We start from the raw sequence: 15,164 nt of genomic DNA on the forward strand, positions 1-15,164 counted from the left end.
TTAAAATGAATTTAAGATTGCTGGGGCTGGAGCGATAGTCCAGCAGGGAACCTGGGTCCATTTCCTGGCATCATACATGGTGCCCCGTGCCATCACTAGGAATGATTCCTGAGTGCAGAGCTAGGAGTAACCTCTGAGCATCGCCACAAAAACCAACCCCAAAACTTGGATGTACTGTGAAGTCAAACAAGGGACCCAACAAGAGGATCGGTGATTTTCCCTCTCAAGTCTTTCCCCAGCACAGGGTTCTTTGGCAAGGTTTCCTCGTTTGCTCTAACCACTGGGCTTGCTGGCTGGGAAAAGTAGTGGGGTTCAGAGAAAGGAAGGTGACCTCCAGCAGGAGGATGTTCATCGATGTCTCCAAATGCTAATTTCCTAGCGGTTCAGAAAGATCTTCTATTTCCTAAAATAGAAGATTTTTTGCTTCAGCACAACTGGGGAAGAATCAGAAGACAGGTGATAGTCAATAAGTCAGACAAACACAGAAAGTGTTAAACGTTTATTTGTCAAAATATTAAAAAAAAAAAAAAAGTGGGAGGAGGGGAATAAAACAAGGCTAAATTTCAGCTAATGCCGTATTCACGATCACAGGTCAGACATAAAAAACAAAACAAACAAACAAAAGAACAACAACCCCCCCCACCCAAACCCCAATGGTCCTAGCAGTTTCAGAAGATTAGCTGCAATGTGAGGCCAGAGCTAACAGAGAGGGCTGTTTGCCACTACATGGTCATTTTAACGGGAAAAGAGGTGTTGCAGGGAGAAGGGGTCAACTCCTAAGGAAAGCAGATCAGAGGGGCTCCACTGTACAGGAAAAGGGGTACCAGCATAATCCTTACCTAGGGCTGCTCAGAGGCCGAGACTAGGAGGAACAGACTGAAAGGCTACAGGACTAGTAACAGGAAGAAAGAAAAGTCACCTTAGAAGAATTAAATTAAGAAAGAAAACATAGTTGGTCACAAACTCCTTTGTTTACTGAAACATGAAGCAATGGAAACATCCCGGCAAAGGGGACCGCGCGGAGCAAGTTCTCATATATGACCGCAGCCCGAGGGTTCAGTCCGCAATTATCCTACCTGAAAGAGAGCACAACACAAGAGGCTTACACAGTGCCTGGAGAGCAGCTTGGCTCCGAGTACAAGGCCCTGGTCCCGTCCTGTATTCCAGGGGGAAAAAAAGAACAAAACAAAGCCAAGTCAGACTGGATCAGACTGCATCCCAGGTAATTATCTAGGCGTCTACTGTGGCTAGGTGCTGGCATGTACTGGAGTCACGGAAGATGCTGCAGGTGAGAACACAACTCTCACTCACTATGGTCTCCCAGGCAAGGCCACATGTGACCTAGGGCTGCTGCAACAAAGAGCATTAAATCCGGGGTCCAGTAGGAAAGTGGAATATGTCAAAAACAGCCCATTGCATTATTCTAAATTGGTCTCATTTTTATCTACTACAGTAGTTTCTTTAACGGGAAATTGCCATCACCAAGGGCTCACGGAGTTGTTCAGCCTACTGAGTGCAAGGCTGTTTGCATCTAGAGCCTTAATTCTGGTAGTGCCACTGACCAAATCTCCTTTAATCAAAGAAATTTTAAACTTCAAGTTCTTCTATTGAAGAGGCTCCAGACCCCACTGGTGTTGGGGGGAGGGGGAGATTAACTCACACCAATTTCTCTACTTATTACAGTCAAAGAGCCAAATCCTGGTCTTGATCTGTATTAACTGTCTTTAAAAGTTGTGCTGCTAGGGTGACACCTAATTTTGTATCTCCATTTCATCCTGGTAACCTCATTAACATCAGGGGCCTGGAACTACAGCTAACTCTGGGTTATTCAGTCCATATGAGGTTAAACACCTGGAAGTTAAGTTTCTTAGAAGTCATAACTGAAAGACATAAGCTGAACTACCACCGCTTGCCATAAAAATTCACTTTACAAGGGCCAAAGGTGATTTTACAGCAGGTAGGGCACTTGTCTCGTACGCAGCCAACCCAGGTTCAATCCCTGATATCCCGTATGGTTCCCCCGAGCACTGTCAGGAGTAATTCCTGAGTGCAGAAGATCCTGAGTGAGGATCACTGGGTATGGTCCCAAAACTGAAAATGAAACAACAACAAAAAAAACAGCCCCCCAAACACACACACAACAAAAATTTTACTTTATAGTACCCTAGAACAACCTTTAAAGACCACAATATGCTAATTTAACATTTAACTTTGAAACCTGTTTGAGAGAACAGAAGTTATCCGACAGATTATACCACCTTACTTTAGAGGAATATCTCACACTCCATGGTAGCTCCAACTGTTTCAAAAGTAAAATGTAAAGCTACAAAAGTTCTTAAAAATTATCCTCTTTACACACATGGACACACATTTGTATACAGTGGGCTTAGGAGATCCCAAGACTTGTGCTCAGACAGGTATAAAAGCAAATTCATAACATCTGCTTCTCAGAAGGGCGGACTCCTATAGTGGTACTTCTACGCAAATATTTAAGAAGAGTAGGAACTCTTTCACCTTGCCAACAGGCCTCCCAGTTAAGTACGTGACCCTCAATTTTAAGGTGTGAGAAAAACCAGGAGAAAAGAAAGCTGTCATGTTGCCATTCCCACAACTCCCTGGAAGATTGATCCACCTTTAGGGGCTCCTATTCCTGCCGTTAAACCTGTCATGAACTTTCTGAAGAAGGGAAATGTTTGGGTGACAATGGGATTTCACGCACATCGATATTACCTGTCTAATCGTTACATGCTCCTCTCCAACAAAACTGCCAGAAGCAGTGGTGGCACCAGGCTCCAAAGGGCAGTGTCACAGGATAAGCAGAAACTTATCCAGCAATGCTCTGCATTACTAACTAAACACATTTCGCTTCCAGGCAAGTGTTTTAGAGCCCGAAGCCTAAGTTAGAATGGGCACTTGAGCTGGCTGATAGCCACGTAATACTTTCAAGGTCTAAGCTGTAGTTAGGGTTCTCACTGGGATGAACCCTTAGCTCCTGAATCTGGATACTTCAGCTTCCACCACTTGTGGCTGGAAGAAAACTGTTTTGGAATCAGCCAGGCTTGAGTTTTCATTCTGGCCCTAATTCTGGCCTGTTTCCTGGCCCACAAATGAAAAAATACCTTAGATGTTTATTGCAGAGAGGAAACAATACAGAGCACACTGGCCACAAACCTCAGTGGGTGGAAGATCTGCTTCCTCTACTCGCTCCCTAACAAACCCAGCCTGTTTCCACAAGGAGGAGCAAGGACGCTGGAGGGCCTGAGCTAGTGGGATTTAAAACATGCACCAGGCCAGAGCTTGCCTTGCACACGGCTGACCAGGGGTTCAATCCCCAGCACACCATAGGGTCCCCGAGCCTGCCGAGTGATCCCTGAGCACCACCAGGTATGGCCCCCCAAACGAAAAACAAAACAAAACTAATGCCTTGACCCTCTGTCTACACCAGTGGGTGACTCAAGTGGTCTCTGAAGCAGGCTCTATTTCAAAGGACTAAACAGAATTGCAACAGCACCCTCCCCGCTCTCACCTCCAGTTTTTAAAAGGCTGAGTACCGTGCTCGGTCCACATACTGCTCCCGTTCATACCGGGCCATGTCGTACAGGGAATTCCGCGCCGCTGCCGACGCCTGAGACAGCTCACTCTCTGGCCCATAACCGTAGCCCTCGCCAACTGTGGGGAGCACAGCTGCAGTGCGACGCAGGGGGCTCCTGTCCCTTCCATAATAGGAGGTGGTGGCGGCGGCCGCAGCCATAGCAGCTGAAGTGGCTGCGGCACCAGAGTTCGGCAACAGGTGTCTGTCGTAGGGATCCACGGAGGAGGAGTTGAGGTGACTGGTCACAGCTGTGTTCTGGACTTGAGGCAGGTGGGACATGGACTGCTCTGCGTAGTTGTAGGCAGAAGCGGCCGCCGCCGCCGCCACTGCCTCATACGAGCGAACCCGGTACCGCTTGTAGTAGTCGAGCGCTCCGTACGCGTCGTTGTAGTACATGGACTCGCCGTAGCCCATGGTGTAAGGCGTGCGCACTGCTCCGTACTGTTCGTTATACTGCTCGGTAAAGTCTGCCACGCGGCCCGAACGATCTACCGGACACTCTTTGGACCAGTGCCCCTCCTTCCCGCACCGGTAGCAGCCGCTCTGGTCTCCCATCCCGGGCGCAGTCCGAAGCCGGCTGGTGGACAACTGCACGTGCATTCTTTTGCCTTGAAGAAACAGTTGAGAAAATTTCATTGTTTATTCTCCCCCAAATGAAAATGAACTAGTTGGCATAAGACACACACACTCCTACTCTCTACCCTTAATCTCCGAAAGCTAAAAATGTAACAGATGAGAGCAAGGAAATCCGAGTCCTCAGAGACCAGTCAGTGCTTCCTACTTCCACCACGGAGACCGGATTCCCTCCTACTGTGTCTCCTCAACTTCCCTGTTGTTGCCCAACACTCTGCTTTGTGCTGTTAGTAACTGTACCAATTCAAACCCTGCCGCTATTTCCAAATCACATATACAAGCCCCGCTTAGAAAGCATTTTCTCAACTTCTGATGATCACGGTGCTGTATCAGGCTGTAGTTTAAAACTACAGCAAGTGCCAGGTGGTCTGGCTCCATCCAGCCATTTCTGCAGGTATCCCCAGAAGACATTCTTGGGTACCAGAGTCGTGCCTGGCCCATCATCTGCTTTACCGCCAGCACCTCTAAGAATTCTAAGACTCCATCCCACACTCGTCAGCAAAGGCGAATTCACGCTTATGGAGGGGGAAAAAAAAGGTGACCACAGTGTCTCAAGGGTAAGAACTCGAAAGCTCTACAGAAGCACTGAACAGAGCTGGAAGCAGTCATGGCTTCTTCAGGACAGTGCGCTCCCATGGCATAGATTGAGAACAATCTGCATGTCCTATGTATGCAGCTTACTAGTCCTTACAGGAGGTACCCACTGGTTAGAAAAACACGGCCCTTTGGGCTGGAGAGAGAACAGTGGGTAAGGCGCTCACTGCGCAGGCAGCCCACCACGTTCACTAGCATCCACACAGCTCCCTGCAGCCTCCAAGGTATGTTCACAAAAACACAACACACACACACACACACACACACATACGGAAAAAGGGAAAATAGCATCTGCCTAAAAGCTGGGCACCCATACAAACAAGCCAAATCCATACTTCAAGAAAATGACTAGCACTAGAAATAGCAAAGAAGAAACCATCCTTGCCCTGGGCTTAAGTACCACCAACGAAAGCATCCCAGGTCTTTGAAAGCAATTTGGAAGTTTTCTTAGTAATTCAGCCCCGAACTAAGACTTTGGAGAATAAATCAAAGCTTTTCAAATTCCAGCTAGACGGCCACTAGAACAAAAGCAGAGAACTGGGGCTTTGAGTCACTCTTAAAGGATGCTCGGACAGAAGGATCCTCCCCCCATGACCAGCCAGCTGCTCTGTCTTGAGCAGACCTTGTCTGGATGCAGCTATGCGATGGGAGGCCTCATGCTCCACCATCCTGTGACAAACAGCCCGACTCAGGATGGCAGCTAGAACAGTGGCCCGCACGGGCCGAGAGGGGAGCGGGGTAGAGTAGTCGGACACTTCAGCCAAACCTGGTTCCAGTGCTGCCCCAAGTCCACGATTCCTACCACCCCACTTTCTAGCAGTCACAGCCTCCGACTTAAGCCCTATTCTCGGTAGTAAAAAAGTTACTCAGGTTCTCACCGCTTACATGGTAGGAGAGACAGAATCCGGCATCACCCTATAGCCCACAGGTACCAACTCCTCTCTGACAGCAGCGTTGAGCCATGCCACTGTTTCAGAGACTGAACCACTCCCATTCAACACTCTAGATGTTATTAGCAGTCACACACCAACTTGCTTAGAACAGAAGCAAATTTTTAATTTTGTTTTTCAACTACACCTGGTAGTGCTCAGGGCTTACTCCAGGCAGTTCAAGGACGATGTGGGGTGCTGGGGATCAAAGCAGGACTGGCCACTACGTGAAAGGCAGATGCCATTACTCATATACTATCACTCTCATCCCAAGAGCAGATTTTTGACCCAATGTATACCCTAATACACCCTCTAATTTAGAATGCACGATTACAAGTCACTTGGCTTTCAAACACGTGTGGTGACTCATCTGTGCCACAGGCACCAATTATGCTACAATTCTAAAGTTAGAGAAACCATGCCAATCCAGAGACCTAGAGAACATTTCTATTTAAATTTTTGGTTTAAAGGCCACACCTGGTAGTGCACAGGGATCACTGCTGCTTGGGGGCTTGGGGGACCACATGGAGTTGCTGGGGATTGAACCTGGGTCAGCAGAGTGTAAGGCAAATGCCTAACCACTGTACTATATATAGCACCTTTTTTTTTTTTTTTTTTTGCTTTTTTTGGGTCACACCCAGTGATGCACAGGGGTTAATCTTGGCTCTGCCCTCAGGAATTACTCCTGACAGTGCTTAGGAAACCATATGGGATGCTGGGAATCGAACCTGGGTTGGCTGCATGCAAGGCAAATACTCTACCCACTAGACTATTGCTCCGGCCCCTGTAGTACATTTTTTTAAAGAAATAAAATCAACATACTTTTCACTTTTATACACCGAGTCCATGTTTCTGGTTTTTGAGTAACAAAAACAATTTATCACTCCTACCTCCAATCTTCAAGATTTAGAAACTGGAGCTCATTAAGTTTATGAACAACTGTGGCAAAATCTACTGTGTGAAAATAATTCAGGTGGAAAATTTACCTGGAAGAAAAGGAGCTGCAGATAGTTTTGTGGGTTTGTGTTCTTAACAACCCCCTCCCCCAACAAGCTGTCTAAATGTTAAGCTTGCAATTTTTGTTTTACTATTGGGCCACACCTGACAATACTAGGGGCTGGTTACTCCTGGCTCTCTGAACTCAGATATCTCTCCTGGTGGTGCTGGGGGACCATATGGGATGCAATTCAGGTCGACTGCTTGTGTGCAAGACAAGTGCCTTACAAGCCTCTCGGACCCAGAGGCTTGTAATCTTAAACCCCTAAAGTTTTTCCAATAATTGAAAAATTAAATTCTACCACTCTTTCTCTTGGAGAGACAAACAGCTCAAATAATTCTGAGAGCTCCGAAAGTTACCAAAATGTGCTGTGACCATTTTACAGAAAATCAGCCCCCTTCTCTCACCCAAAATCTTTTTATTCGAGAGCTGAAAATTTTTTTTTGGGGGGGGGGTCACACCTGGCGATGCACAGGGGTTGCACTCAGGAATTACTCCTGGCAGTGCTCAGGGGACCATATGGGATGCTGGGAATTGAACCCGGGTCAGCTGCACGCAAGGCAAATGCCCTACCCGCTGTGCTATCACTCTAGCCCCGAGAGCTGAAATTTTTGGAAAAGCTTATTTAAATGCTGAGGGGTGGGAAACCTGGGCTTCTGACTATCTACAGTGAGAATCCTCCACGTTAAGGCTACATCAGTTGGGGGAAGACACTTGAACTATTACACATGATTCCAATTCAGCTGCCCAGAACTGGTACTTGGGAAAAGCGTCTTTAGAGTCATCCAATGCAAATCGTGCTCAGTATCAATTCAGTTCACTGATGCTTATGGAAAGAGAACAAAATCTGAAACACCTAGTTCTACTCAAATTCTGCTACTTCCTTTTAGAAACCACACACCGCAGGATCCTAAAAGGCAGCATTAACAGAGAAAGCTCAAAAGGGTCCTGAAGCCGCCTACACTCATTAAGAGGCTACCTTCTTTAGGAAATCACCTAAAAGGCATTAAATTGAAAAGCGGCAGGCTGGGGCAAATGCTTTGCAGGAAGGAGGATGAGTTCTAGCCCTAGCACTATAAGGGCCCCCAGAGAGCCCCTGAGTATTACCAGGTGTGACCCCCCAAAAGTGGGGGGTAAAAAAAAAAGGGACACATTGAAGTCTGGATTGTATTTTTTGTGAAACGACAATTTTGCCCTATATACTTTGTTGTTTTGGGGCCACACCCAGCAGTGCTCAGGGTTTACACTTGTAGCTCTTATGCTCCGGAGTAACTACTGCTATTGTTCAGGGCACCAAACCTGGGTGAGAAGCTTACAATGAAAATATCTTCACCCTGTACTATCTAGATCTCAGTCCAACCCTATACTTTAAAGAAAAACTAAATGCCAGGTCAAGCCAATGATCAACTTTTTTATCACCTGGTTAAAAAAGCAGAACTGGGTCCTAAGAAGTGGTATAGCAAGTAGGGCACTTTCTTGCAGGCATTTCACAAGGGTTCAGTCCCCGAGGCTCTTATGGGCCCTCAAGCACTGTGAGGAGTGATTGCTGAATATTGCCTACTATGGCAAAAAGAAACAAAAAAGAAAAAGACGATGAACAGAGGAAGTGAGCACCTATGGCCTTTGCCCTGTATTTTTTTCTTTTTGGGTCACACCTGGCTCTGCACTCAGGAATTACTTCTGGCGGTGCTCAGGGGACCTTATGGGATGCTGGGAATCGAACCCGGGTAAGCCTCGTGCAAGGCAAACACCCTACTCGCTGTGCTATTGCTCCAGCCCCCCTGCCCTGAACTTTAAAAAGCAGCTGGGCCAGACATACTTGATGCACAATGCACAAACTTCCTTACTCTCTTCCAGTCAGCTTTTGCCTTCCCATTTCTCTTCTCACTGTTTTCTAGGACTAGTGGGAACCCTTTAGTACTTTTACAATCCTTCCAATGGCACTCAAGGCAAAAATGGTATGAAATTATGAATCTGCAACGTGGCTGGCTGTAACAACCAGGTCCAAATAAGAAGAGTAACAAACTATGGAGAATGCACTATGAGAACTTTCTAGGGGCCAGGGAAATATCCTAAAGGCGCCTGTGCTTTGCATGCAACACCCAGTCTCCTGAGCATCACTGGGAGCAGCCACTGCAAAATACACACTGGGAGTAGCCACTGGGCACTGTGCAGTGAACCCAACAAAAACCAAACAGAACTTACTATGGGAGTGAGAGTCTGTATCAGTTAATATGGAAGCCACTGGCCTCCCACGACTTTGACTGTTTCAAATATGTAAAGTGTAATGGAGAAACCAGTATTTCCATTTTACTTCAACTTACTATGTGCTCAGGAGCTACCATATTGGCACCAGTCTGGAATTTTCAGACATCTCTGTGTTATCAATGACATCACACAGTGTTTCCTCACTGGTATGATCACTGATAGGCACTGGGATGTCCTTGTAGAATCTCCCCAGCAGTGGAACCATCATACCCATGCAACCTGGTATTTTTAGAATTTTCTTTTCCCGTGAGCAGTAGACAGAAGTTATCCATGGCATGGCCTTTGACTCTGTTCGTATAGCCCGTGACTACACTGTTTATCTAGAGAACAAATGAGGACTCGGAGAATTCTCCCCAAATTCTAAATTCAGTAAGTTTCTAATACAGCATAATGTCTCTTTTCCTCCTTCTTAGCACAACTCATCACCTCAAATGATTAAAAGAATAAATGTTAAATATTTAAACTCTTAGACATAAGTTTTCCTGGCCCCAACCATAGAAGGTGGTAAGAGACTACCTTCCCTTCTCCCTTGTCTAAACACACCAACACTCAAGAAACTGAGAACTTCATCCAAATGCACTGAAAGGCTGTGGATTTAAGTTTACCTGGTTTGTGAATCTACAAAATTGTTGCGGACCATCTTAGTCAATATGAAAAAGGGAGGTGCTGTGCTTCCAAGAGCAAACTGTGCCTCAACAACCAATTCTTTCCTACTGAATGCAGTGAAAGGAACCACCCTGCTTGGCCATGGTCCTAGGTTCTTGCCTTACTTTTGAGCATTTGGACCCCACTCAATCCACCCCGGCCCCAGAGCAGTTCACCTTGAAACTCTGTGTTGTCGAGGCCCCTGATGGCCTCCACGGCATCCTCCGCGCGCTCCATGTGCACGAAGGCATAATCTTTCACGATGTCGCACTCAATGACCGGCCCGTACTCCTCAAACTTGGCGCGAAGCTCTTGGTTGGTACAAGTGGGGCTGATGTTGCCCACGTGCAGCTTGGTTGAAGCTTTGCTCTTGTTCTTGCTGGCCTCCACGTTGATGTTGACCCCGTGCAGCTTGTAGTGGTGCAGGTTGCGGATGGCATCCTCGGCCGCCGTCTTGTCCTCGATGTGCACGAAGCCGTAGTTCTTAATGATGTCACATTCCAGCACTTTCCCGTACTGCTCGAAGAGGGAGCGGATCTCCTGCTCGGTGGCCTCCCGGGGCAGGTTTCCAATGAACAGCTTCACCATCCTGACAAGAGCCTGGGGACAGAAGGAGGGGGGTGGCCCCAAGTTAAGGATGGGGCAGGAGTCAGCCGCTCGGAGGAATTCTCATGCCTCCCCCAAAGGAGAGCGCGGTCCACACACCCCTGCGCCCCCCGCCCCACGTTCCTGATTCTCACTTCCCAGAAGGATGGTCTGTTGGCAAAAGGAGATGCAGCGCAAGCTTGCGGGACGGAGCCCGAGGATTCCGAAAAACGGGCGGATTAAAGCAGCAAGGGATGGCGGTTCCTGTCTATTTTCTTTCCTTTTATTTTGGCGGGGCTGAGGGGGGAACCCAGGGCCTCGCACATGTAAGACAGAGGCGCCCGCCCGTTTCACGCCTTAACGCTCTCTTCAGGGCGGGTCAGCGAGTTCAGACGGGGGCTAAGGGACACGGATCAGCGCCTCCCCGGTCCCGAGGTTTTGGAGGGAAAGTTGTCGCCTCTCTCCGCGCCAGAGCACCTTTCACTACACGACACTACCGGCATAAAAACGCCCCCTGGGCCCCAACCCGGGGCCCCCGAGCGGTCCAACCTCCCGCTCCATCGCCCCAACAAAGACGGGACCCGACCCCTGCCCCGCCCCCTCCGAGACGCGGCCCCGCCTCCTCCCGTTGTCCGCCCAGACCTCCCGCAGCCACAAGAGAAAGCCCAACTCGGGGCCTTCTTCGTCCGCCGGAGCTCCTGCCCGGCCCGGCGTCCAGCTCTCGAGCCACCCAGCTGATACCCCTTCGCACCTCCGGGTGGCGGCGGCGGCGGCGGCGGCTCCCGCGTCAGAGAGAACCCGACAAAATGGCGACGGCCGCTCGAGCCTCGGCGCGACCGGGCCCTTTCTCGCGCGCCAGCTCACGCACGCGCGAGTGCGCGCAGGCTCCGTCCCCGCCCCCTCGGGCGCCTGCTGACCAATCCCGCGGCCGCTGGCGAAAGCCCGCCCCCGGCTCGGCTCCCAGCAGCCCCAGCGCGAGGGCGGGGCCCCGCGGTGACGGCGGCGCCGTCGGAGGTCGGCCCGCCCCCAGTCCGCAGCTAGCCAATCAGGACCCTGGAAGGGGGGTCGGCGCTCTTCCGTCAGAGAGCTCCGGCCGCAACCACTGCTGAGGTGAAGCGAGAACCCCCGGGGGAGTCAGCGACCATCACAATGGAGCGTGCGATTGCGCCCACTTTCTGGGGGGAGCGGGTTGCGGGCGTGGAAGTGGCAGCTGATGACAAAGGGTTATCTCACTGGGTCTCCAGGGAGGGGTTCGCCGGAGATGGCAAGTCGAGGGCCGGGGGGAGATGGCGGGATTCAGCAGAAACGATTTGAAGGGAAGGGCGGAGAAGCCGGGACGTGGGGGTCCCCCGCAGTAGGGTCCTGGGAAAGGGGTGAAGCCCTTTCTCTCTGGAGGGGCTCCGAGGGGCTTCACCTGCCCTTGGCGCGTGTTAGGTCTGCCTGACGCAGATCTGTGCCGAGACGTTGGTTTCTGACAAGTTTCACAACAGGTCGCCACGGGCAATACCCCTTGACCCACTTCAGTGCCGTAGTCAGACTCGAGCTGCAACTCCCGAGTTCTCTCAAAGCAACACTAGGTTTGCTGCAGGACCCGGCAGCAAGACAGACCTGAAATTAAAGTCATTCTGAGTAACCGATTTCTATTTACTCGCTGGGCTGATGAACAGTTTAGTTTGGAAAAGCCGTTTACTCAAGTCTGTATTTTCGGTGAGTTTGCTGAGAGGGAGACGACCCGGGGCCGGAGCGATAGGACGGCGGGGAGGGCAGTTTGCCTTGCACGCGGCCGACCCAGGTTCGATCTCCGCCACCCCATGTGGTGCTCCCCGAGCACTGCCAGGGGTAACCCCCTAAAAGCATCGCCATGTGTGACTCAAAAAGAAAAAAGAAAGAGAAAAAAAGGAAGAAAAGGAAAGAAAACCCCAAAGGGAAACAACTTGACCGTCAGTGTTTTTGGTGACATTTTTCTTGAGAAAGCCTGCAAGGTGTTCCTGGGATTCCAAAGGAAGACTTGCAAGGATTTAAACCTCTAAATGTTTACCAGGCTTGGGGCTGGAGAGATAGCACAGCGGGTAGGGCGATTGCCTTGCATGCGGCCGACCTGGGTTCAAATCCCAGCATCCCATATGGTCCCCTGAGCACCGCCAGGGGTAATTCCTGAGTGCAGAGCCAGGAGTAACCCTGCACATGTGTGACCCAAAAAGAAAAAAATAATAAATGTTTACCAGGCTTGATGTTAAGGTTAGCTTTGGGACTGTAGCGAGAGCACAGTGGGTAAGGCATTTGCCTTGCACGTGGCCAACTCAGGTTCGATTCCCAGCATCCCATTAGTTTCCCCGAGAACCACCAGGAGTGATTCCTGAGTGCAGAGCCAGGAGTAACCCCTGTGCATCACCGGGCGTGACCCAAAAAGGTTAGCTTTAACAGGGTAGAATCATCTGTAATTATTAAAAATTGAAGCTTTGGATCAGGAGATGGTCAGGAATCACCAGTGGGGGCCTGACCTCCTAAACACTGCTAGGAGTCTCCCCTGCCGTTTATATAGTATAGCTGGAGAGATAGTATGGGGCTTGTATATCGCTCACTCTGGTTCATCGTGGACACCAACACCATCATCCTGGGCATGAGATACAGATATGGTCACCCTGGAGCCCCACCAGGAGTGGGCCCTGAGCACTGCAAGGCACAAGATACCTGAGAACAGATATTTTCCTCTCTCTCTCTCTCTCTCTCTCTCTCTCTCTCTCTCTTCCTCCCTCCCTCCCTCCATCTCTCTCTCTCTCTCTGTTTGAGTCACACCTGAAAGTTCTCAGGAATTACTTCTGGTTCTATACTCAGGAGTCACTCCTGATTCCTGACTATATAAGACCGTTTGGGACCATATGAAATACCAAGGATTGAATCCAGGTTGAACCCAGGCTGCATACAAGGCAAAGCGCCTTATTTGCTGTACTCTCTCTCTCTGGCCCCCAAACCAAAGGTTTAATCCTTTCTGACTTGGAAATTTATCAAATGATGCTTTTTTTGTTTGTTCTTCTGGGTCACGCCTGGAAGTTTTCAGGGCTTATTCCTGACTGCATTCAGGGATCACTCCTAGTGGAGTTCTCAGGACCTTATGAGGTGCTGTGGATCAAACCCCAGTCAGCCTCGTGTAAGGCAAGAGCCCCAGCCATGGGGACCGGAGCGGTAGTACATGGGGTACACATGGGGTAGGGCTTTGCCTTGGATGTGGCCAACCTGGATTCGATCCCTGGCATCCCATATGGTTCCCCCAGCTCCACCAGGAGTAATTTCCAAATGCAAAGCCAGGCATAATATCATTGGGTGTGATCCAAAAAGAAAAAAAAAAAGCCCCAACCACTATACTATTATTCTGGGTCCTAGACAGCTAATTGAAATTAGAAACTGAAATTGGTTTAGGTCATTTATTAAGCTAAAGCCCTGTGACTATTTTGAAGAGGCTGCTTAATCTTAAGTCTTTAGGACATTATCTCATTCCATTTAGCACTTTTAAACAAGAAATTTAGAATAGAAAGCTCCATTTTTTTCTCCCCTGTAGACCAGTTTTAAAATCTTGTAACTTTAATTGTCATCTTACAAATCAATAAAAAGTTTTGTTTTTTCAAAAGATTCAAAAGTGGGGCTGGAGACATAGTACAGGGGGAAGGGCATTTCTCCAGCCTCCCATATGATCCCCCGAGCACCATCAAAAGTAATTCCTGAATGCAGAGCCAGGGGTAACAACTGAGCACCCCTGGATGTGACCCAAAAACTAAAAGCCCCAAAGACTCAAAAGTATACTCAGGATATGTAAAGGGAAAAAAAAATTCTTTGTTTTTGGGTCCTGTGTTCAGCTGTGCTCAGGACTTCTGGCAAGGTTCGGGGGACAAGGTGTAGTCCCCAGAGATTAAACCTAGATTGGGTCTCATGCAAGGCAAGTGCCTTAACCCCTGCTAATGTGTCTCAGACCCCCCTCAACTTAACATTTTATCAGGGTTTTGTTTGTTTGGGGGCCACACCCAGCATGCTCAGGGGTCACTCCTGGTTATGTACTCAGGAATTACTCCTGGCAGTGCTTAGGGTCCCATATGGGATCCAGAATCAAGATGCCACTGCATATAAGCTAAGACACGCATGGAAAGAATTTTCCAAACTCAAATCGTAGTACAGACTGGTAGGAGAATTCAACTTTTCTTTCTTTTTTTGTTTTTTATTTTTGGCACTTTTGGATCACATCTAGCGATGCTCACGGGTTACTCCTAGCTCTGCACTCAGGAATTACTCCTGGCTGGAAGCCAGGAATTAAACCCAGGTCAGCCATGTGCAAGGCAAACACCCTACCCACAGCACTATCTCTCTAGTCCCAAGAACTCAACTTTTTTTTTTTTCTTTTTGGGTCACACCCAGTGATGCTCAGTGGTTACTCCTGGCTCTGCACTCAGGAATTACTCCTGGCGGTGCTTGTGGGACCTTATCGGATGCTGGGACTCAAACCCACCTGGCTTGGCTGCCTGCAAGGCAAATGCCCTACTCGCTGTGCTATTGCTCAGTCTGAACTCAACATTTTTTAAGGGACACCTAGGTTTTAGAGACTTCACTTGTCTTGTAAATTAAACTGGATCTGAATAGTTTCTCCAGAGTAAGCTGGATTTGACATTTCAAGATACCACGGGGACAGATGAATTGATGCCCCACAGAGGCACTGCACGTGCTGCAGTAGGCATTGGGGCAGGGGTGCAGGGAGAGATCCGAGGACCCAAGTGGCTTCAGTGCCCTGCAGGCTCACTGGCCTGATGCCTGGAGGACCTGGCTAACCCCAGGAGAGAGGGGACAGGCTGCCAGAAAAGGGATAACCAGAGGGGTCCGAGGTCAGAATAGAACTTAGGCTGGAGGAGAGACTTTAAAGAAAGAAAGGGAAGGGCAG

At 49.1% G+C, this 15,164-nt stretch overlaps 1 protein-coding gene across 3 annotated transcripts; it reads right to left on the reverse strand.

Annotated features, from left to right (window-relative positions):
* Positions 1-482: 482 nt before the first annotated feature.
* On the reverse strand, positions 483-11,148 carry RBM4B (RNA binding motif protein 4B). 3 transcript variants are annotated; one of them, XM_004618455.3, is made up of 4 exons: positions 10,995-11,148; positions 9,835-10,258; positions 3,527-4,200; positions 483-1,076 (listed from the first exon to the last, which is right to left on the reverse strand). In XM_004618455.3, exons 2-3 carry the CDS (start codon positions 10,244-10,246, stop codon positions 3,536-3,538), a joined length of 1,077 nt encoding a protein of 358 aa, XP_004618512.1. In that variant the 5' UTR covers positions 10,247-10,258; positions 10,995-11,148; the 3' UTR covers positions 483-1,076; positions 3,527-3,535. The 3 variants fall into 3 exon arrangements, with proteins under 3 accessions (XP_004618512.1, XP_054998099.1, XP_054998097.1); XM_055142124.1 differs by having other exon boundaries at positions 483-1,156; XM_055142122.1 differs by lacking the exon at positions 10,995-11,148 and adding an exon at positions 10,886-10,976.
* Positions 11,149-15,164: the final 4,016 nt, after the last annotated feature.

This window comes from Sorex araneus, chromosome 6 (assembly GCF_027595985.1).
Source record: "Sorex araneus isolate mSorAra2 chromosome 6, mSorAra2.pri, whole genome shotgun sequence".
Lineage (NCBI taxonomy): Eukaryota > Metazoa > Chordata > Mammalia > Eulipotyphla > Soricidae > Sorex > Sorex araneus.